Consider the following 20,442-nt stretch of genomic DNA (forward strand, 5'->3'; position numbering starts at 1 on the left):
TTGATGTTGCTGAATCAAACATAGCAGATAGAGTTGAAGGTACATCAATCAGCATCACTCAGAAAAACCATTTAAAAACTTTATTTACAATTAAAATGAACTGGTTACTTGACAAGATAAATTTGGCATTCAACAGCAAACCTTAAATATGTGCTGATTCATGCATCACATAAAACAGCAGTGGCAGTGTTCGTTTTTGACATGAGTCATCTGACAAAACGGATCTGATGTGTTTTTTACCATGACACGCTGAGTAATGCAAAAGCGTCAGACTGTTGCATTCCAGAAATACAGTTTGTAAGCATGTTGAGACAGTACATGATTCAGTGCTAGTATCCGGGGAAACCAAAGCTCATAGACCGGGGTGCATTTCGACCCACAAGCTTCCTCCCAGCTCTCGGAAGAGACCCTGGTTGGGATGACTGCTGGGGTGAGATAGCAGCCAGTCGGGCTTCCTTGAGTTCTCTAAGTAGAAATAAAAGGCGTTGCAATAAATACCTCAGCATGAGGGATTATTTCAAGGAAGTAAACAATACAAGTAGTGCTACCCTTATGAAATCGAGTACTACAGTATAGTATAAATGCCAGAGGACTCACCTTTCCAGCATAGCCGTTCTGAACTTCTCCACATTTAGCTCCTTGCGAAGCTGTGCAGCCAGTTTGCCAGCTCTCTCCTTGCGCAGTGCATCATGCCGACACAACGCAGATGCAGATGGCCTTGTAGTAGGGTCAGGATCTAACATAGTCTATCAAATACAAATGTATTGTCCATATTAGGTTTTCAATTTTGACCTCAGAGACTGAATGTATGAATCCATGGTAAACAAAACTTCAAAACCACCAGCTCATTTATGAAAATTCTTCAGAATTGCAGAGGACTGAACCGAAACTACATTGACCAGCATTTTATGATAGTTGGTTGTATGCCCTCTGCTGGTGGAATAAAAGTACATATTTTTTTAAACCACCCAAGACTAAAAGAATATGAGAAATACACAACACCACTGTCATTTAAAGGGATACTCCACTTTTTTCGGAAATAAGCTCATTTTACAACTCCCCCAGAGTTAAACAGATGAGTTTTACCGTTTTAGAATCCATTCAGCCGAACTCCGGGTCTGACGGTACCACTTTTAGCATAGCTTAGCACAGATCATTGATTCTGATGAGTCCAGTAGCATTTCTTTCAAAATGACCAAAGAGTTTCAATATTTTTCCTATTTAAAACTTGACTCTTCTGTAGTTAAACCGAGTACTAAGATCGACGGAAAATGAAAAGTTGCGATTTTCTAAGCCTATATGGCTAGGAACTACTCTCATTCCAGCGTAATAATCAAGGAACTGTGCGGCTGTACCATGAGTGCAGCAGGCGTAATGATATGACGCAGCGCCTGAAAATAGTCCCCAGCTCGGTAACTTCTTCCAACGTGACCGGGACTTAGTTTGTCTAACCTATTAGACCTATTTTCAGGCGCTGCGTCATATCATTACGCCTGCTGCACTCATGGTACAGCCGCACAGTTCCTTGATTATTACGCCGGAATGAGAGTAGTTCCTAGCCATATAGGCTTAGAAAATCGCAACTTTTCATTTTCCGTCGATCTTAGTACACGGTTTAACTACAGAAGAGTCAAGTTTTAAATAGGAAAAATATTGAAACATTTTGAAAGAAATGCTACTGGACTCATCAGAATCAATGATCTGTGCTAAGCTATGCTAAAAGTGGTACCGTCAGACCCGGAGTTCGGCTGAATGGATTCTAAAACGGTAAAACTCAACTGTTTAACTCTGGGGGAGTTGTAAAATGAGCATATTTCCGAAAAAAGTGGAGTATCCCTTTAAATGGAATTAGACTCCCTGGAATGCTGATACTTTTAGTTTCAGTACAGCAATCTGCCATTCTGAAGAATTCTCATGAATATGCTGGTGGTTTTGAAGTTTTTTTAAGTCTCTGCGGTCAAGTAGTAAACTGATTATTTTGGGAAACTTAACCAACTTTGTCGAAACCATTACATGGAATGCAATGAACCACTCAGATGTGCTTACTCAAACAGTACCTTTAAAAGGCCTTTAAAGGGTGCTGGTAACTCCTGGGGCAGGCTGGGCAGCTCACCCTGTCTGAGACTATGCCAGTTGTCTCCATTCTGAGGAAGTGGTGGAGCTCCAGCAGCTAATAACAGTGTCAGGCCCAGCGCAAAAATATCTGCTTTAGGAAGATGCGTGTAGTCCTGTAAACAAAAAAAAAAAAAAGCTAAATGCAGCAATTTTCCAGCAATCAACCAGCAATTTTTTTTTTTTTTTCCAGTCAATTTAGTCAGTCATTGTATATAAGATCAGTGCAGTTTAACCTCTGCAGCAAACTAAACAACCTGAGAAAGCTCAAACAGATATTGTACCTCTCGCAGGATCTCATAGGCCAGGAAACGGCTATCCCCTTCCTCTACCTGAGGGCTTGTGATTGATGTTACATGACCCAAGTCACCTAAAGAACAAGGGACCCATGATATCAGCTATTAATGATATATAAATGGCAAAACAGTGACATTTAATTAGCCCTTCTCTGATGGCTTGTTTTAACTATGTGTGCACGATTATTTTGTGTGCACAACAGGGATAAGCCTCAACAGGTAAACATGTATGCTGTATGGGCAGCTGGACAGACTTTACCATAATCAATTTATGGTAGAACAGCATATAATCAGAAATAATCACGAGGCAGCTAGTTGCTGAAGAACTTTACTCTAAGACTAGATTAATGCATCACCCTGAACAGCATAACAAGCTCAGTTGCCCAAATTTAAGTTAAGTTTAGGGTCAATTTAAGATTTAATTTAGGTTTCAGTGAAAATTATGTTGGTGATCAGTAATTATTTCAGGACATTTATTTTATCCTATTGTGGGGCATGGAGCATGTTTATTGAAAACATGGAGAGGTAAGAAGATACCAATTTTATACACAACCCCAGAGGGGCTTTCATCCTCTTCTTCGCTGTCTCCCTCTCCACCAGCACTCGAGCTGGGTCGACGGCAGATGAAAATATTACCTGAAAAGGATGGAAATTTAAGTATGTGCCAGTCAAAAAGTCAAATTTCTCATTAAGTGGTAGAGGCATGTGAAAAACAACAAAAGAGAGAGAGCTCACTGGGTTTAATGTCAAGGTGCACTAGGCCTGAGCTGTGGATGTATTTGAGCCCCATGGAGACCTGTAGGAGCAGATCCCTTAGCTCAGGAACTCTGAAATACTCCCCTTGCTCATCCTTTTCAGTTATAGCATCATGTAGGCTACCACCTACAAGACCAAAAATAACAGAGTTAGTTGTCAAAAATACATACCAATACACAAACACATAACCATTTACAGTATGTTGTATTGTGATCTTCTGTCCTACCATCACAGTACTCATTTTGTATAATCATGTGGTCATCTTCAGCCCATGCAGAGTAGTATCGGACAACATGAGGGTGATGGCCCAACACCGCATGAGCATATACTTCCTTTAAGGCCAACTGTCTGAAAAAAAAAAAAAAAGGAACTTGTTTTACATTAATAAGGTCTAAGATTCATCAAGGAATCACAAAAATCTTAACCTAACTTCACACAGGGCTTAGATTAAACCAGGATTAGGCATTAGTTCAATTAGGACATTTAAACTCACTGATACAAATAGGAGGTTTTAAAATGGACCCTTTTCACAGACTATACGATGACACGTTTCCACAATTATCAACATCGCAAATCTAGTAAATTTTTTCATAAAAAGAAAAGAAAAAATTTAAATATATTATATATATACTCATTTACAATGCTATACTTGGTGTTATATTACCTTGGCTGTAAATTACAAAAAAATTAATTAACACTGCTGCAAAGAGGTTTCTAATATGACGGCTGAGGGAATGACAGCAAATTTGACTGCTGTAAGCCATTTCTCTACAGTCTTAATTTCCAAAAGGAGCTATTCAAAGCAATGCCATAGAATAGCCATTTTTGGTTCCCCAAAGAACATTTCAGTTAACAGTTCTTTAAAAAAAAAATATATAATAATTTGTCAATATGAAGAACCTTTCTCCACTTTAAAGAACCTTTCAAGCAATGGAAGTTCTTCATGGAACCACTGATGCCAAAAAACAAAACAAAAAAAACTTTATTTTTAAGATTTTTTTCCCCCCGTTTTGGAAACACTACCATGGCTTTTTTTCATTGGCTATTGGAGCAAATGGGAATACACAAATTATATTTGCTGTCGTCTCCCGGTCACCATTACAGGTTCACCTAACTATGATGACTTCTGCTTCTGAGAACTCCAGAAACATTAAAAGGGTCCATTTGGAAAAATAAGATTATTAAGCACTGTGGCAGTGCTGACTCACTCATTGGCGGAGCCTGCAATTGGCCTGCGCGAGCGCTTGATGGCGTACATGCAACCATCCAGCCTCTTCACACATCGATACACGGAACCAAACTCGCCCCCGCCGATGCAGCCCAGCTCTAGAAACTCACTCTCATAACGTGACAGCATGCGGGATGACACTGCTGGCCTCTGAAGGCCAACAGATGGGAGACCATGAGAGAGAACACAGATTTACCAAAGCTTCCGGCGGGATTATGAAGTATTATAAACCTACTACATTAAAGACAAGGATGAACTACTATGGTCTTTGAAACCGTACCTTTGAGGGGAGGAAGAAACTTTCATCCTCTGATGAGTTCTGAGTGTCCATATATCTGTTGAAATAAAGGTACTTCAATGTAAATCCAGTTCCACAATGGGCATTGCTTATATGCAAGTGCTGTGTTACCTTTGTGCATCATCCTCATAATCATCACTCCTTTGGCTCTTCCTCTTGTGGTGTTCACTGTTCCTGCGCACCGTGTCTGGTGTGAAAGGGTTAACGTTCACTGAGGGCACATGGTCAAAAGCACTAGGCAGACGAAGGAATCTTTGACTGCGACACGGCTTGCTGCTAGAGCAAGGGAGGGTCGATTTAGAAAGCAAACTCTGCAAGTGGAGGAAGTAGGATGATGTAAATATACATCTTTATAGGGTCAACTGTATATGTATTGCTCATACAAAAGTATAAAGTAGACTGCCATTGCATCAAAGTTCACATGAATCCGTAGAGCTGGAAGATTACCTTTGGTGTACTGGGCGAGTCACAAAGCCGGAGTTTTTTCCAGGCAGCATATGGTATGGGAGAAGTAGGGATGGAAGGGGAAAGAGTGATGCTCCTGGTGCGGTGGCGCTGTATCCGGGGCGTCCGACAGGGGCTTCTGACCGAAACACTTCTGTGTGCCCATTCATCAAAGCTATTGTCACTGCTGTCCTCCTCCCCACTGCTGGAGAAGCTCAGGTGCTGCTGTGCTGCATTCACAGAGGCCATTTCAGACCACTACAATCAGAAAAACAAAACAAACAAAAAACAGATTTATTTCTAAAGGGGTTTAGAATGACAACTACCATACTGTAAATTAGTGGGCAGCCAATATGGGTTGGTCAATGCAATACCAACAACAGGTTGAGGTGACAGATGGCCAATAAAACAAATTATATGGTGTATATGGGTTTATTAAAATTAATTCTAGCGATTGAGATCTGCTGAAGTTTTGTTTACGCAGTAACGTTATGTATTTGAGGTAAAGAGATGACTTGCAAACATGATCAGTTATGATATTTGATGTTATATGAGAGCAGTCTCGCTAGGCCTCTAAAGATGATTTATTGTGAGTAGAGCTAAATATTTACAGATTCTTATTTCACAATATATCGTTTTCATGGTGTTATTATGCAGTTTTGAACATAAATGCAGTCCCAACTTACCCTGAAATGAGCTCACGGACGACCACGCTTGAACTTGGCGCGTCAAAGTTAACGAGGTCCTTTAACTATGGGCGGAGTGACTCGACCGTTAATTAACTCTGCTAACTAGTATCAAGCGTTTAGATTTACTCAGTAGGTGTGTTTGACTTGAACCGATCGCCACTTCACACATGAACACACTTAATGACTCGAATCTTTTGTATCCGTTCTCCGAAAAGATTTGTTATGATCCAAATAGGAAGGCAACGACGTTACGTTTGTGTGTGAAATGAATCACGGAATAAGTAGCCTAAACAAGTATTTATTTATTTAAATGTCCGTGCCTTCATATGCTTAAAGCACTATAGACTACACAAATATCGACACTTTCAGAAAACATGATTTATTTAAATAGAAAACATTTAAAAAAGTTAAATGTGTGGTTTCCAAAACATGATTTCTGACTGTTAAGGAAAGCTAAATATGGTCGTCAACATATTTATTTTAGGGGACTGCGCACACAGACAACATCATTATGGTGTATTTATTTTTCGGGTGGGTGGAGGTTGATAACGAGAACCCTTTTGCACCACGTGAGCGGAAGTGTGTGACATCATCAAAACAGTGTACGCCTGGGTAGCGTCTGTTACCCTGTCTGTATTACTACATTTAGGGATTTGTATCGCAACTAGCGCTATGTTCCGTTTCTTGCGTGGCGTTGGTCGCTCCGACTGACCGCTCTGTACCGAGTGCGACGACTTTGTTTATTTCTTCGATAGTCAATATCGAAAAACGCTATGGTCGAGCAGTCGGATCGCGCCCCGCTGCTGGACTGGGAGGAGGTTCCCCCGGCCGAACTTGCCCCATCAGTTCCATCACCGGAGACGGGAGATTCAATACAATCCGGTCTATCGTGTTACCCGACCGAGGGCAGTGTAGGGGTAGATATCTCCCAAAACAGAAGCCCAGCGAGACCGAATAGTGTAACAGCTGTTCCAGGTGAAAGTGCACATTCTCCTTATACACACAGCGGCCCGGGAGGAGATGCTTCTGCCACTGATGAAGACGGAGACTGCGCCTTTCATGGGCTGTCGGTCAGGGATCGGAGGATCACTGGGTCTGGATGGGAAGAAAAAGATCAGATTGTTGCTGTGTTTGTTGTGACTTTCGACACCAGATCGGGTGAGGTTAATCAAAAAAATACCGGTACTGTAAAATGACTGACTGAGATCTAAAAAAAAAAAGTGTATGTGGCAGTCACAAATAAGAATGTCAGAGATGATGATGATGATGAAGAGGATAATTTAAAATATATATATTTAAAAAAAAAACTAATTTCTATTTTGATTTAATAACAATAACTTTTATGCAAAAAAATAAAACGTATTTTATTGTCACATGACAAAATCGGCTTCCTGTACGTTAGTTACTAAGTTTAGGCTAATATAAACAATATATTTGTATTAATTATTCTTTCTTTCTTTTTGTCTCTGCTGTTTGTTCTAATAATCTAACAATGAAAGATTATGCTTAACTACTTATGCCTACACTCCTTTTTTTATTTTGTATTTTATTTCAGACTTTTTATGAGGTTTTTATTTATTTATTGCAGTCTCCAAACCATTACACCACTTATTTTTTTTTACTGTAAGCTACACAAAACATATCAAAATGTTTATTTTAATTCAGAAACTGAAAAATTGTTTATCATAGATGTGTGCAATAACACCCTGTGCAATAATGTGTTTGTGACAGAGGCATCCTCATTTTTCCCATATGGGAGGATTTGTGTTATCACTAAGGAAATTAATAGAATATGAAGTGAGAGTTGTATAAGTCATCCGGCAGACTACTGTAACTGTTCTTACCCAGCTTCCTCTTTTGCTTCTAGGAAATTTAGCGGAGAAAGGCATTTGGAGAGTTTTTGTGTTCTTCTGCAAACACGATTTGACAAAAACCTAATCCAACAGCTTCACAAATGTTTACATAGGCCCACATTGTGTATTTTACAGGGAACATGATAGAATGGTGCCTACCTCAAGATGTGAATCTGGAGGGAGTAGAGTTCAAGTCAATGGCCAGCGGCTCTCATCGGATCTCAAGTGACTTCATGTAGGAATCTCTTTCTTAAATTTCATTGTATTTATAAGGGGCCGAGGGCAATTGTAACATTTTTAAACTTTTCATACATAACACATAACTAATAACTGCAAAACTACCTTCCTATAATAAACATTTGATTTAACTGTGGTAAAATTAGTAAGACACACTACAATAATTTTCTGCACAGTTTAAACAAAGTTTAAGTAGGACTTACTTGAATACATGAAATTTCTATTTCATATCTAGTGTTACATTTACCCTGGACCTCACATTATAAAATCCTTTATGGTATCTATTTGTTATTCATGTTACATTTGAACCAACAACCTAGAAATGGAATAAATGTTTTGAATCCAAATATTGGATTGGATACTCATCCACATCCTGTTACGTAAGATTTGACCAATTGTTTTGCTTTGTAATGTGTTATTCACATTCATCAAGGTAATTTGTAATCATGGGGCAAACTGTTTGATCAGTAGTATTTTTTCATTCTTGCATTCAAACAGGTTCATTTTGATTAATCCAGATTAAATGTGCCTGTCTCTTTTTGTAGATATTTCCGTAAAGGCTGTTACTTCGGACTAGCGTGCTTTGCCAACATGCCTGTGGAAAGTGAGCTGGAACGAGGAGCTCGGATGAAATCTGTAGGGATTTTGTCTCCTTCTTACACACTGCTATACCGTTACATGCACTTCCTGGAGAACCAAGTCCGGTGAGTGTATTCTTGCATCACGTTTTACCTTGTTATGTTTCCTCCTCTTACTCTTTTGCACGCATCATTACTATTTTAAGATGTTGTTATGCATTAAACATAAGCTCTGAGTTGCATGTGATGATGATGACGTGATATCTGCGTGAAGGTATGCAAATACATTGGTTGACAGGCAGTTTCAGATTTTTTTGGTCCTGAGTCTTCCATATAAGATATATATTATTAATTGCTGAGGGCGGCACAGTGGCTCAGTGGGTAGCTCTGTCGCCTAGGTCCCCGGTTTGAGTCCCGACTGAGCCAGAAGGCCTTTTTGTTTGAAGTTTGCATGTTCTCCCTGTGTCTGCGTGGGCTTCCTCTGGGCACTCCAGTTTCCCCCACAATCCAAAAACATGCAGTATAGGTGAATTGGAGACTCTAAAATTCCCCGTAGGTGTGAGTGCAGTGCTGAGTAGGTTACTTACAAATTATAGTTGGTTACTGATTCCAAATTACATGACTAAAATTGTATTTAGTAACATAATCCATTACATAACATATTTAAGATAATGTAATCTGACTACTTGGATTACTTTTAGATTACTTTTGACCTAACTTTATGACATTGATTTGTGTAGGATAATCTTGTACCATTTTAATATAAAAATACAAAGAGAAGGAAAATGTATTCCATTCTTTTTTATCAACAACATGAAGTGCATTACATATTACATTATGGTTCATGATGGAACTGCAGGGGTTTCTGAGTTTAATGAAAAGCTATTAAGTAATTAAATCATTAAAATGAATAATTTTGATCAAAACAATCACTTACTAAAAAAGATACAAATATTGTATTTGTTTACCTGCATGTCATGTGACCATTAACTGACTTCAGAGAACCATAAACTTAATTTTATTATTATTTATTATTGTTTTAATTACTTATTTAATGACTTATTAAATCGCGTATGTCCCATAGAATCACCAAGAGTCAGATACGACTGAATTGGTTTATGAATGAATAAATTATTGATTATTATCAGGATGTGAAGAGAGTTTCAACCAGTATAACATAAAGTGTTTAAAAAAACATTACCCACACTAGCATTAATTCTGCAAATGCATTCTCACAGGCACCAGTTGCAGTGTCCGGGCCAGTACTCTCCACTGGAAGCTTTCTACGAGGATAAAAAGGCAGTGTTGCCCCCAGGAGGGAACGGTTTGGTCACAGCCTGCCCGACCAGCGCTCTTGGACCCATAGTCAACCGCTGCATGCACCCAGAGATGAAGGTTTGGAGATATAACCCAATGTCGTCTGCCGCTAATCAAAGCTTCAGCTTTTTTAAAGATCTCTTCATTCAATATTTTTTTATGATAGTAGCTTTAGATAATTAGGTGAGTTATTTTTTTAGTTTCTAAAGAAATCTAGGTCAGGCCACTCAGGGAATTTCGTGTTACTGATTAATCAGAGTGCATTACTTCTGTTCAGTTTCGTGGTGTAAAAAAAAGAACTATTGTGAGACAAATTTGCCTGTGTAAAAACCACAAGATCCTCTATTGTTAAAGAAGAATTCCATATGAGGAGATAAATATGCTGACGTATACTTCAGCTCAGACCTAGATTTGGTTATATTGTTTATTGAATAAGGCCTTGTTCAGTCTTGAATATGCACATTCTAAATGTTTATGGTTTTCATAGTTACATAAAATTGCCGGTAAATAATAAAATGTAATGATATCAAGCATGAAGTACACAAAAAGTACATACAATTATATATATATATATATATATATATAAAAAAAGTTCACAAAATATGAACACTGAAATTGCTCATTGAACTTTGAATAATTGTTAAATGCACTGACAAGCCTGTCAGATGATTTTAAAGATGATACTAGATTGAATAACCTCTTCTATTAATCCGCTAAATGGCCATAATTATTGTCTGAATAGACCTTAGTCAGGGTAGACGCCATATTGAATTTAACAGATGAAAACGAGGCTGTGAGGGACAGTCTTTACAGTGGCGTGCACTGAATAAAGGTCCTAGATCACGTGATTTTCATAACTCACAACTTTCAGAACTGTTTTATGGAGTTTTTGTCTACTGATTTAAGGAAGGAAGTTTTGTCGGCTGGACGATTGGTATGTTGTTAAACAACTGTACGATCCGTTGAACACACTGTGATTCTATCCCGCACAGCCTCGTTTTCATTCCTGTCAAAAAATAAATGCTGCTACCCTGACTAAGGTCTATGGCTATGAATAATGATTTTATTATTCATAATTTTCTCCATGATCTAAAAGCTGTCATACTTTTTGTTTTTAAATAAACTTAAAGGACCTTTTTAATATGTGTGGTGTGTCTGTATATGTGGAGTCATTTAATAAGAAATCTGAAGCAACAAATTTTGGCACTTTCTCTGTACACCTTAGATTACACACCCGGCTGGCTGCATGTCCCAGTTCATCCGCTTCTTTGGAGAGCAGATCATGGTGCTGTGGAAGTTTGCTTTGCTCAGGAAACGCATCCTCATTTTCTCTCCTCCCCCTGTCGGTGTGGTCTGCTATCGAGGTGAGAGAGGAAACCCATTAACATGTACATTGACACATAGCTAACACTTATTTTCCAATACAAATTAAGGTTATGTTCACACTTGGCATGTTTGGTTAGATTAAAACGAACCCTGGTGCGCAGCAGATCTTTGTTTGTGTGTGTGACGGAGGGATTCTGGCCGCTGTTTTGACTCCTTTACACATTTTATTCATTACACTTCATGAGTTCTCAGCTGGTCAAAATACCATCATATGTAGGCTATGCACATACATCAATCGCATTTAGCCCAGCACACAGCATCGTTTTGGATGTTCGGTTAGTTCTGACGCGAAATATATAATAAAAGTCGATCAATCGGGTTGTGAACATATCTCTATGCCTTTAGGTTTGGTATCTTTAGGTTTGGTGTTAAAATGCCAGTGTGAACGCTTAGGTGAACAATGTTTTTTTTTGTTCTGGACCAAATTAACCAAGCGAACCGAACTACAAGTGTGAACACACCCCTAAAATAACTTGAGAATCCAATGTTACAGATTATCGACGTGCACTTGCCAATGTCTTGGCATTGTCATTAGCTATGTTTCCATCCACCTGTTTTAATGCGAATTTTGGGATATCACATTAAAAAAAAATGCTAGTCATTTATAAAGCACGAATGGAAACATAGCTAATGATTTGTGTATTTATTTTTAATCTGTAACTTTTATTATATAATTCTGGGTGTTTTCACACTTAACTCTTAAATGATTAATTTGCTATGTGTTGTTTTGCATCCATTAGTATACTGTTGCTGCTGCCTTGCTAATGTGTCCATTCCTGGGATGGGCTTGACTGTTCCGGAGTTCCGCCCCTTCTTTTACATCAACGTTGCTGACATCACTGCTCTTGAGGCTGAGCTGTCTTATGTGGCCTGTAAGTCTCTCAGTCAAGAGAAGGACTGAAATTGGCAAAATTCTAAATTCCACAGACACAAAATGGTTTAACCATTGTAAACAGTAGATGTTAAATAATATTTAAGTTCAGAATGGGTGTAGTTCTTGGTTGATCCTCAAAAAAAAACAAGAATCTTTTCCTCCAACATCTGTATTAGTTGATAAATTCAAGAAAGAATAATGTACTGTAACGTAGTATTAGTAAGAATAAATCAGTGGTGTGTCTGTGAATTGCTTTTCTGATTTATTTCTATTTTTATTTGGGTTCTGAGGTACTACAGAGAAGATCTTTGAGGAAAAGAAGGAGCTGTATGATGTCTACATTGACAATCAGAATGTAAAGACACACAGAGAGAGCCTCCAGCCTCTGCTTAGACTCAACAGTGCGGACCGAGAGAAGTATCGCAAGCTCTGTGAGCAGAGGTACACAAGCCTTTTAAAATCTGAAAGGCATGTGAGGTGGAAAAAACACATGAAAACATAACTCCACAGGCATATGATGATGTTGCTATCGTTGCAGGCAGATGCTGCTGTACTCTCAGGAGGTGGATGGAGACTGCACATCTAATGAGGAAGAACTCTTCATTTTGTACGTGATGGAATTACACACCTCGGTTTATCACATCAGCAGTTTTTAGTGAGACGGAAAGAGTGTTTGGAAATGGAACAACTCAATACACTTTCTACGAAAATAGTTTAAGCTTTAAGCTTAATGAAACCATACGTATATACAGTATTGTTTGGAAAATGAAAAAATCCAATACTTTATTTTTATATAAATGTATTGATTAAATAAATTTCTCTTTCTACTCTGTTTTTTGAAATAGGTCTCTGATGCTCACCAAGACTGCATTTATTTGACCAAAAAATACAGTAAAAACAGCAATATTGTAAAACATTATTACAATTTAAAATAACTGTTTCTATTTTAATATATATTTCAGAAATCATTCTAATATGCTGATTTGGTGCTCAGGATACATTTCTAAAACAAACAGTTGTGTTGCTTAATATTTTGGAGGAAACCATGAAAGTCCAAAAGAAGAGCAATTAAATAGAAATCTTTTGTAACATTATAAACGTCTTAACTGTTAATTTCGATAAATTGAATGCATCCTTGCTGAATTTTTTTTTTAATTGACCCCAGATTTTTTGAATGCTAGTATATTTATGTAAATGCCATATAAATTTGCACATGTAAATTGCATTGTTATGCTTTGCATTTAGAATAGAGCCTTATTTATACATCAAGCAACTATTTCTTGAGTGTCTAATATAATATAAATCTAAAGCTGTGGAAGCACACATATGTTTACTTTTATTTTGACCTTTTTCTTGTGAAAACCAATGGAAAAATGACATTTATGTTGCTGTAATTAATCTGTATGGAATTTGCCACTGTTTGCGATCCAGGTTCTTCATGGAACTGAACAACAGAATCTTCCAGACCCTGTCTGAGTTGGCGGCGAGCGCTGATCCTACCCTGACTGCTGAGCACGTGAGAGCCATGGGGCTGGATCCTCAGGCCGACCGCGGCTTTCTCGTCGACCTGCTGGAAATCTACGGCATCGACGTCATGCTGGTTATCGACAACCCCTGCTGCCCGTAAGACACTCTGTCTCTGGAGCCCATTTTCTATTAGGGCTACAACCCACTGCCTACTGATTACCTGCTTTCTTCTCTCTCTTTCTCTGGCTTGGCAATCTCAGGAGCCATTCCTGACACCTCTGGACCACACTGATACTGCCAACACCAACAAGGTGCAATCTGACTGCAGGCTTTTTGTGCACTTTGCGGCCGGTCAATCCAGTGACGTCTTTCTGCTTGTCTGTCTGTCTTTCTGTGTGCTTCGTATCCTTCCAGCCATCTTGGATTTCTTCTCGACTCTGCCTAAGCTTGTTTCCAAAACATGATCTCTGTGCCTCTCTCTACCGCTTTTCAACCTGTGGTCTTCAGTTGTGACTTTGTTCTTCTAGCCAGTGCTGTCTGGGGCAACTGATGTGACGTCCCCAGTGGATACAAATCTGCTTCACTCGGACACCAGAGAATCGGAAAAGCAACTCTCACTTCCTGGATCCTCCTGTTTTTTTTGCTGGTAACAACGGTTTGGTAAAGTTTGCTTTGAATGTCATATCTGTATTTCTAAAGGTTTTATGGTTGTTGCATATTACACACTACTGTGATGAAGATTTTCACAATCTCTGCCACTTTTTTTTTTTTACTTAATCATATACATGTGAACCAGTCATTTCGTTTTGGGAAAACACTGGCGTCTGTCAGTGTGTTTGTTGTGTTATTTGTGATCTATTGTGCATGAACAAAGATACACGATCAGTTTTGCTACTGTAGTTTGGCACAGAACTTATTCATGTATGTTAATGGGAATGAACGACACTGTAGAAGATTCTCAGTCATTCTTATTTCACTCCCCAAATGTCATTTCAATGCTGTTATTACATATTGATGAAATGGAGCATAAAATGTGTTTGTTCGTGCTGAATATAGGCCTTTAATCACTATCACCCTTGGTATTGAATGTAAATTGTACATTTAATGCACCGGCTGATGCACAAATGATGCAAATGACACAGAAATGTTGCATTCAGCTTTTTGAGTCACTTAATTTGCTCTGAAGAAATGAATGTGATTCTATTCATGTCTTTGTCATCAGTGAATGCTCATGATTATCACTTGTGAAAGACTTTTGAATTTGTATATATTTGAGGTTTCTTATTTAAATGTGTTTGGGTCGATAATTTCAGAATAACAGCAGCAGACTGGCCTCACGAGGCTGATTAATTTGTGTGTGTTTATATGTTCATCCTGTGAAAATCCAATCTGGATCCTTAATCAAATTATTTGTAGAGCTGCATTAATATAGGTGAAATTCAAAAGAAAACATAAATGGAAAAGCATTTACTTGACCTGTTCAGATTAAAGTCACTATCCATCTAAATGTTAACCTGCTTACAAAATAACGCATTGTGACGATTGATTTCTTAGGAACGAGTGCAGGCACTCAGGTTTGTAACAGTTGGATGGACAAAAGTACTTTAAATTATGTGAAATAAAATATTTAAATTAACAATAAATAATACTGATGCTTATAACCTAGATTTGCTTAAATGTGAATTTAGTTTTTACATTTGTCTATCAGAGAAATTGAGAACTTCTGTATTATAAATCTGTTGGTTGGTTATTTAGTGTCTGATTGTAAATGAATGGAGAATGTATATTAAGCAGCCATGTAACATAATTGTACAGGTGGAATTGTCTGGTATTGTGTATGTGAGATACTTTTTTGTGCGTTATCCAAGTGTTACACAAGTCTTTGTCATAATAACAAGCTAAATGAATGTTGAGTTTTACTCTACTGGTATCACAAAGCACTAGTGTAATGCCTCTGTCTTACACACTACCTATATACAGTTATACAAACTAACAGCATGTGTCTGTTGTTTTAAAGCCAGTGATTCTTATTCACTGCCATTTTGAAATAAACGGTACTTTCTTTTCTATCACATGTTTTGTCTGCACAGTATTTGAGGGTAGTTTTAAGACAAAACACTTAACTGAAATGATCAAAAATGCAATGGAAATTGATAATGTCTTTATTTCTTGGTTCTTATCTGGTTAGACATTTACAGTATCTTGTATCAAGAAAATTCTAGAGCCCTGTTTGCACTCCCATAAACCAGTCTGGACTATAATAAGTTAATAACAGTATGACAACCTCATCCATGCTGTTAAAAAACATAAAAATGACACCATTTTTGAGACCTAAACTTACTTTAACACATAAAACCGCCTTTCCATTAAAGGTTTAGTTTACCTAAAAATGAAAAACTTGTCAATTACTTTGACTTTTGTTCATCCTCGAAACACAAATGAAGATTGTTGAATGAAATCTGATAAGATTTCTGTTCCTCCATTGACAGCTACACAACTGATGCTTCAAAAAGTTCATGAAGAGATCGTAAAACTAATCCGTATGAATCGAGCAGTTTAGTGAATTTTCTGGAGAGACACGATCACTTTATACAATGAACAGATTTAATTTAGGCTTTTATTCACATATAAACAGTGATCAGCGAACATAAACAGAAGCTCAACCGAACCTGCTTGACGCGCGAGAACAAACCTCTTGCGAAAGCTCAAACGTGCTGCGTAACACATGATAATTAACCTCACTGGAATGAACCTTGCATTTACCACAACTTATGTGTAAGATGATGAACTAAACCGCTCAACTCATGGATTAGTTTTACAATCTCTTTATGAACTTTTTTAAACATCAAAGTGGTATTTGTGTTCTGAAGATGAACGAAACTCTTACGGGTTTGGAACGACACGAGGGTGAGTAATTAATGCCAAGTTTTTTATTTTCTTTGGTGAATCAACTCTTTAAGGTCCATAGAACACAAAATGTTCATGTTAGAGTGTGATGACTTTATGACAACTCAAAGTTCATTTGACTCCACTGGTTTTCCAGTTTCTCTCTTGTAGTTTTAGGAAAACGTCTCAAAACATCCTCTACACAATTTGTTACGTAACCAACATCATCACGGCACTGTCATCACTGAGCCTGTGCAAGCTGCTCTCTGCGCTCAGCACTGCAAAAGAACCTCAGTTTCCGTGGCAACAGTCTCACTTCCACAGACATTGCCTCATATTCCTCATTGTCAATGCCATAAAATCCAGCGCCCTCCTGTGGACAGGAGAAGAAAAGCGATAAATGAGAACGGCCGTCTCACAGCTTAGATCAATGAAGAAATCAGTTCCAAAAACTTCCAAAACATACTGACCTCTGGGAGATTGAGACGAGCAGCACTGGCTTCTATCTGCAAAGTATTTTCTATGGACTCCATTGGGTTTACTACTTTCTTAGTCCTGCATAACATCAATAAATATTCATTCATGTCCACAAATGTATTCTTTTTATGAGACCTTATAAAAGAATTAAATTCTTAAGAAGAAGAATTTAAATTGAAACCATAATTATTCAAAATACAACACAAACTATCAATTTTTTATCTCACAAAAAGCTGAGTTTATTATTCATATTTATATTTTATTGCAAAATAATAATTAAATGGATTTTTATTTAATTTAAATTGACTTTTTATTTTTTATTATTATTTAAAATTTACTGTTATTTATTTAAATTTACCATGAAATCAAAATGGACAATTCTTAAGTCATGGAATATTGCAGTATTTTATTATAAATTATTTATAATAATGTATTATTATAATATATAATGATGTTATAATTATAAATAATATAAGTTATTATAGTATATAATGATTTACACTAACCCCTCAGTGATGAACTGACCAACTGTGAGGGAGTCTGGGTCCAGAGTTATCAGCATAGAATCGTCCACACGCTGAAGACAGTAGACAATACCAATCAGAACAAAACCTCAAGGCTATTTAACATTTAGATATACAAAATATTCCAATAACGAGTGTTATGTCAGTACTCACTCTCTTCACAGGGTTCTTATTGTGTGTGCTAACTGAGAGCTCCAATGTGGAAATGTCTTTGCTCTCCCATCGCTCTGGCTCGGGTTCTACCGGTGGCTCTACCAACACAAACGGATTTAAACAAGAATGAAATACTAGATATAAACAGATACACAAGAATTGCCCTGGATTGCTTAGCAATAAGTCTGAACCTGCTTTGAGACAATATCAGAGTAACATTATTCATATTAGGGCTTGGTTGAAAATTTCGATTTAGCGATTCTCATTTTGATGAACCTTTATTGACTAAAAAAACTGCCTTATGTGTTATTTAAATGTTTATATTAATTTTAACCTTCAATTTTATAGTTATGTACCAACTGACAGGGTTCCCTAGTTTACAGCATTAGCTGAAAGCTGAAAGTCATGTACTGTATCTGATATATCAAAATGAATCAATATCTAATCGAACTGAATCAAAATCAGAATTGAATCGCAAGCATCCGAATCGAATGAAATCGTGAAATTTGTGTCATTGCCTAGTCCTAATTCATATGCTATGTTTTATATAAAGAAATATATTTGTAAAAATGATAAAATACCTTCTATAGGAGGGTTCCAGTAGTTCTGGAGTCTGCGGTAGATGCGGTAAAGGAGGTTGGGCCTGTGTGGGATTTCAGTGGGCAGGTCAGGTGGACGAGGTACAGGAGCCAGATAGGAGAGGGACGCCTGGTGACTCTGTGGCCACTCCTGTAGGAGAGAAGATAATCTGATTAATCCAATACTCACTAATATGTAGGCCTCGTATATGATGTACATGTAACTGAAATATGATCACTGTTCAATGAAGCACTGCACTCACCTTAAGGCTACTAAACCAATGTGCGGCTCTTGTTTTCAAGGGGCCAAGGTACCAATATCTTGACAAGAAAGAATCAAATTAAATCATGTTAGAAATGCAAATGCACATTTTGTATTTATTTATGCGGCGAATAAAAAAATTAAGCAGAAGCATACTTGCTGATAGAAGAAGCGACGTCTCTAAATGCACCCCAACGTAAGCATAACAAAGCAAACACTGGCTGCTCCTTCTCACCCTAAGAACAGAATTACACAATCAACTCTGTGTGAAGGAATGAAAATAGTCGATGCGGTCAAATATTAGGTTCTCTTTCAAATTCACTTTTATTTGCAGAACATCCAGTGGAACCGTTTCTCCTTTCAGTATTGACAGGGTTGCTGAGGTGATGTGCCTAAAAAAACAGAAACATTTTGTTACAATTTGATCACAAGTTAATTTTCTTTGAAAAGTGAAGTCATGAGACTTACTGTACTTTGTTGTCTGAAACTAGATGTAAACTCTGACTTATAGAGTTACTGGAACCCAGAGGAATGAAACCGATTGGTATTTTACTGAAGTTCTCCTGTGGTTACAGCAGTTAAAATTCAGAAAACATGGGGATTTTTAATATAACTTAGTCTTAAAACAAATTTAATACTAGTAACTACCTCATCTGCTCTGCGCAGAAGGCCAGTTATCACCTGTGTGAAATACAATGCATGAAAACATGGGTCAAATACAATGCATGAAAACATTATTAAATATGCTCAAGTTGTCAGAAACCACTTTATGAAGAGACTTTTGTACCTCCTGTAATGTCCCATCACCACCAGCAATGATCAGCATATCTGTTTGCTCCATCAACTCCATGAGCTTTTTCGCCTGGCCTTCATAATCAGTCTGTTACATGACAGAAAACAGATCGCAAACAATCAATAAGTTCAAAAATGCATACAAAATAGGTGTAGCCTAAAAAAAGGACCTGGGCACAGGATAATACCTTCACAATTTTAACCTCCATACCAGCCAAGTGTAAAATGGGAGCTGCATTCTTCTCAAACAAATTATTGGCTTTTCTGCAGAGAAAATGTAACTATGATGAAACTGAAATGTGGAATAACAGAACTGATTTATTACACAGTGAGGGACATAAAACAGTATAATCGTACCCTTTACAGGCAGCAGGATTCAGAATGACTGTGGCTTTCTTCAGATGCTCTTGAGGTCCAATTGACTGATGACCAAATTCCTGTGAAACCATCAGATACAATATATTTAAATGTAGAGAACCTTAGGAATCTGGGTATCAACGTTATTATTAGTCGACACAAGCTAAAACCATGCTATTTCAATGTAGGGAACCTTGAGGTTCTGGTTATCAAAATTAGTATAGTTAACAAAAGCTAAAAGCATAAAAACATTCTCGGAACTGGGGAAGAAAAAAAAGAGTGCGAGTTATTTTCAAACTAAATATTCCTTACCCTGGCCTCTATACATGCTTCTCGTCGCAGCACACTTTCACTGTGAAAAAATATTAGAATTGATATATACATCAAATGAGAAAATGGGTTTATAGATAGATAAAAGACAGAAACGGACAGTCATATATCTTATTATACAAACCAGTGCTTTCCATACAACCAGTGTCCTCCATATGACAGCACACACACAGCAACTGTGGACTTTTTCCAGTGATTTCTTATAGTCAGAAACACTTTCACCACTCGAGCCATTATTTTCTATATACTGGCTTTCTAGATATCCCACTGAAGGTACACTATTGCACGGCAAAACGAGTAGGACTGAATGTAGATCTTCACCGTTGACATTCCATCGTTCTCTTCTCCCAAAGCATGACCGGTGCAACAACAATATTCCTCCTCAAGGGAAATATCAGTTCCGCATCAATTTTGTCGTAAAATGTGAACACTTCATAATTTTTTATTTGTGATAAAAGGTCATTTATATACATGATATAATTATATAATCGCTCTAGGCTTTAAAAGTTAGAGACTATTTCTTTTCGTGACGGAATTATACTGCCAGG

General features: G+C 37.5%; 3 protein-coding genes across 7 annotated transcripts; 1 reads left to right on the forward strand and 2 right to left on the reverse strand.

Moving 5' to 3' along the window:
• Window positions 1-65: 65 nt before the first annotated feature.
• On the reverse strand, window positions 66-5,920 carry wee2 (WEE2 oocyte meiosis inhibiting kinase). Its single transcript, XM_084409742.1, has 12 exons — window positions 5,821-5,920; window positions 5,138-5,392; window positions 4,802-5,001; window positions 4,673-4,727; window positions 4,373-4,542; window positions 3,391-3,512; window positions 3,144-3,290; window positions 2,946-3,044; window positions 2,397-2,482; window positions 2,058-2,228; window positions 598-746; window positions 66-465 (listed from the first exon to the last, which is right to left on the reverse strand). The coding sequence occupies exons 2-12, from the start codon at window positions 5,381-5,383 to the stop codon at window positions 330-332; spliced, it is 1,581 nt and encodes a 526-aa protein (XP_084265868.1). The 5' UTR covers window positions 5,384-5,392; window positions 5,821-5,920; the 3' UTR covers window positions 66-329.
• A 34-nt stretch (window positions 5,921-5,954) lies between these two features.
• On the forward strand, window positions 5,955-15,609 carry dennd11 (DENN domain containing 11). Of its 4 annotated transcripts, XM_084408534.1 has the most exons (11): window positions 6,459-6,981; window positions 7,812-7,911; window positions 8,459-8,617; window positions 9,730-9,886; window positions 11,034-11,172; window positions 11,935-12,066; window positions 12,359-12,509; window positions 12,607-12,675; window positions 13,500-13,691; window positions 13,796-13,846; window positions 14,063-14,189. In XM_084408534.1, the coding sequence occupies exons 1-10, from the start codon at window positions 6,597-6,599 to the stop codon at window positions 13,806-13,808; spliced, it is 1,497 nt and encodes a 498-aa protein (XP_084264660.1). In that variant the 5' UTR covers window positions 6,459-6,596; the 3' UTR covers window positions 13,809-13,846; window positions 14,063-14,189. The 4 variants fall into 4 exon arrangements, with proteins under 4 accessions (XP_084264659.1, XP_084264657.1, XP_084264660.1 ...); XM_084408533.1 differs by having other exon boundaries at window positions 5,955-6,981; window positions 13,796-15,609; XM_084408531.1 differs by lacking the exon at window positions 13,796-13,846 and having other exon boundaries at window positions 6,395-6,981; window positions 14,063-15,609.
• A 65-nt stretch (window positions 15,610-15,674) lies between these two features.
• Window positions 15,675-20,301, reverse strand: agk (acylglycerol kinase). 2 transcript variants are annotated; one of them, XR_014627342.1, is made up of 16 exons: window positions 20,019-20,278; window positions 19,877-19,916; window positions 19,565-19,644; window positions 19,396-19,471; window positions 19,203-19,295; window positions 19,064-19,096; window positions 18,884-18,978; window positions 18,738-18,807; window positions 18,572-18,651; window positions 18,417-18,474; window positions 18,157-18,304; window positions 17,576-17,673; window positions 17,405-17,475; window positions 16,892-16,976; window positions 16,412-16,794; window positions 15,675-16,068 (listed from the first exon to the last, which is right to left on the reverse strand). XR_014627342.1 is itself a non-coding variant. In XM_084408535.1 (15 exons), exons 1-15 carry the CDS (start codon window positions 20,126-20,128, stop codon window positions 16,663-16,665), a joined length of 1,269 nt encoding a protein of 422 aa, XP_084264661.1. In that variant the 5' UTR covers window positions 20,129-20,301; the 3' UTR covers window positions 15,675-16,662. The 2 variants fall into 2 exon arrangements, 1 of the variants encoding a protein (XP_084264661.1); XM_084408535.1 differs by having other exon boundaries at window positions 15,675-16,794; window positions 20,019-20,301.
• Window positions 20,302-20,442: the final 141 nt, after the last annotated feature.

The sequence above is a fragment of the Rutilus rutilus genome (genome assembly GCF_951802725.1).
Source record: "Rutilus rutilus genome assembly, chromosome: 5".
In the NCBI taxonomy this organism is placed as follows: Eukaryota; Metazoa; Chordata; class Actinopteri; order Cypriniformes; family Leuciscidae; genus Rutilus; species Rutilus rutilus.

Excerpts from the sequence above, each read along its gene's own strand:
- wee2 (XM_084409742.1), bottom strand. The coding sequence starts at position 5,383 with ATGGCCTCTGTGAATGCAGCACAGCAGCACCTGAGCTTCTCCAGCAGT. Across the intron at positions 3,291-3,390 it reads ACAAAATGAGTACTGTGATG|GTGGTAGCCTACATGATGCT; the intron begins GTAGGACAGAAG and ends TTGGTCTTGTAG. Across the intron at positions 2,229-2,396 it reads CCTATGAGATCCTGCGAGAG|GACTACACGCATCTTCCTAA; the intron begins GTACAATATCTG and ends TTTTGTTTACAG.
- agk (XM_084408535.1), bottom strand. The coding sequence starts at position 20,128 with ATGGCTCGAGTGGTGAAAGTGTTTCTGACTATAAGAAATCACTGGAAA. Across the intron at positions 19,296-19,395 it reads TGGAGGTTAAAATTGTGAAG|ACTGATTATGAAGGCCAGGC; the intron begins GTATTATCCTGT and ends GTCATGTAACAG. Across the intron at positions 18,652-18,737 it reads TGGATGTTCTGCAAATAAAA|GGTGAGAAGGAGCAGCCAGT; the intron begins GTGAATTTGAAA and ends TTCTGTTCTTAG.
- dennd11 (XM_084408531.1), top strand. The coding sequence starts at position 6,597 with ATGGTCGAGCAGTCGGATCGCGCCCCGCTGCTGGACTGGGAGGAGGTT. Across the intron at positions 11,173-11,934 it reads CGGTGTGGTCTGCTATCGAG|TATACTGTTGCTGCTGCCTT; the intron begins GTGAGAGAGGAA and ends TGCATCCATTAG. Across the intron at positions 12,510-12,606 it reads CGCAAGCTCTGTGAGCAGAG|GCAGATGCTGCTGTACTCTC; the intron begins GTACACAAGCCT and ends CTATCGTTGCAG.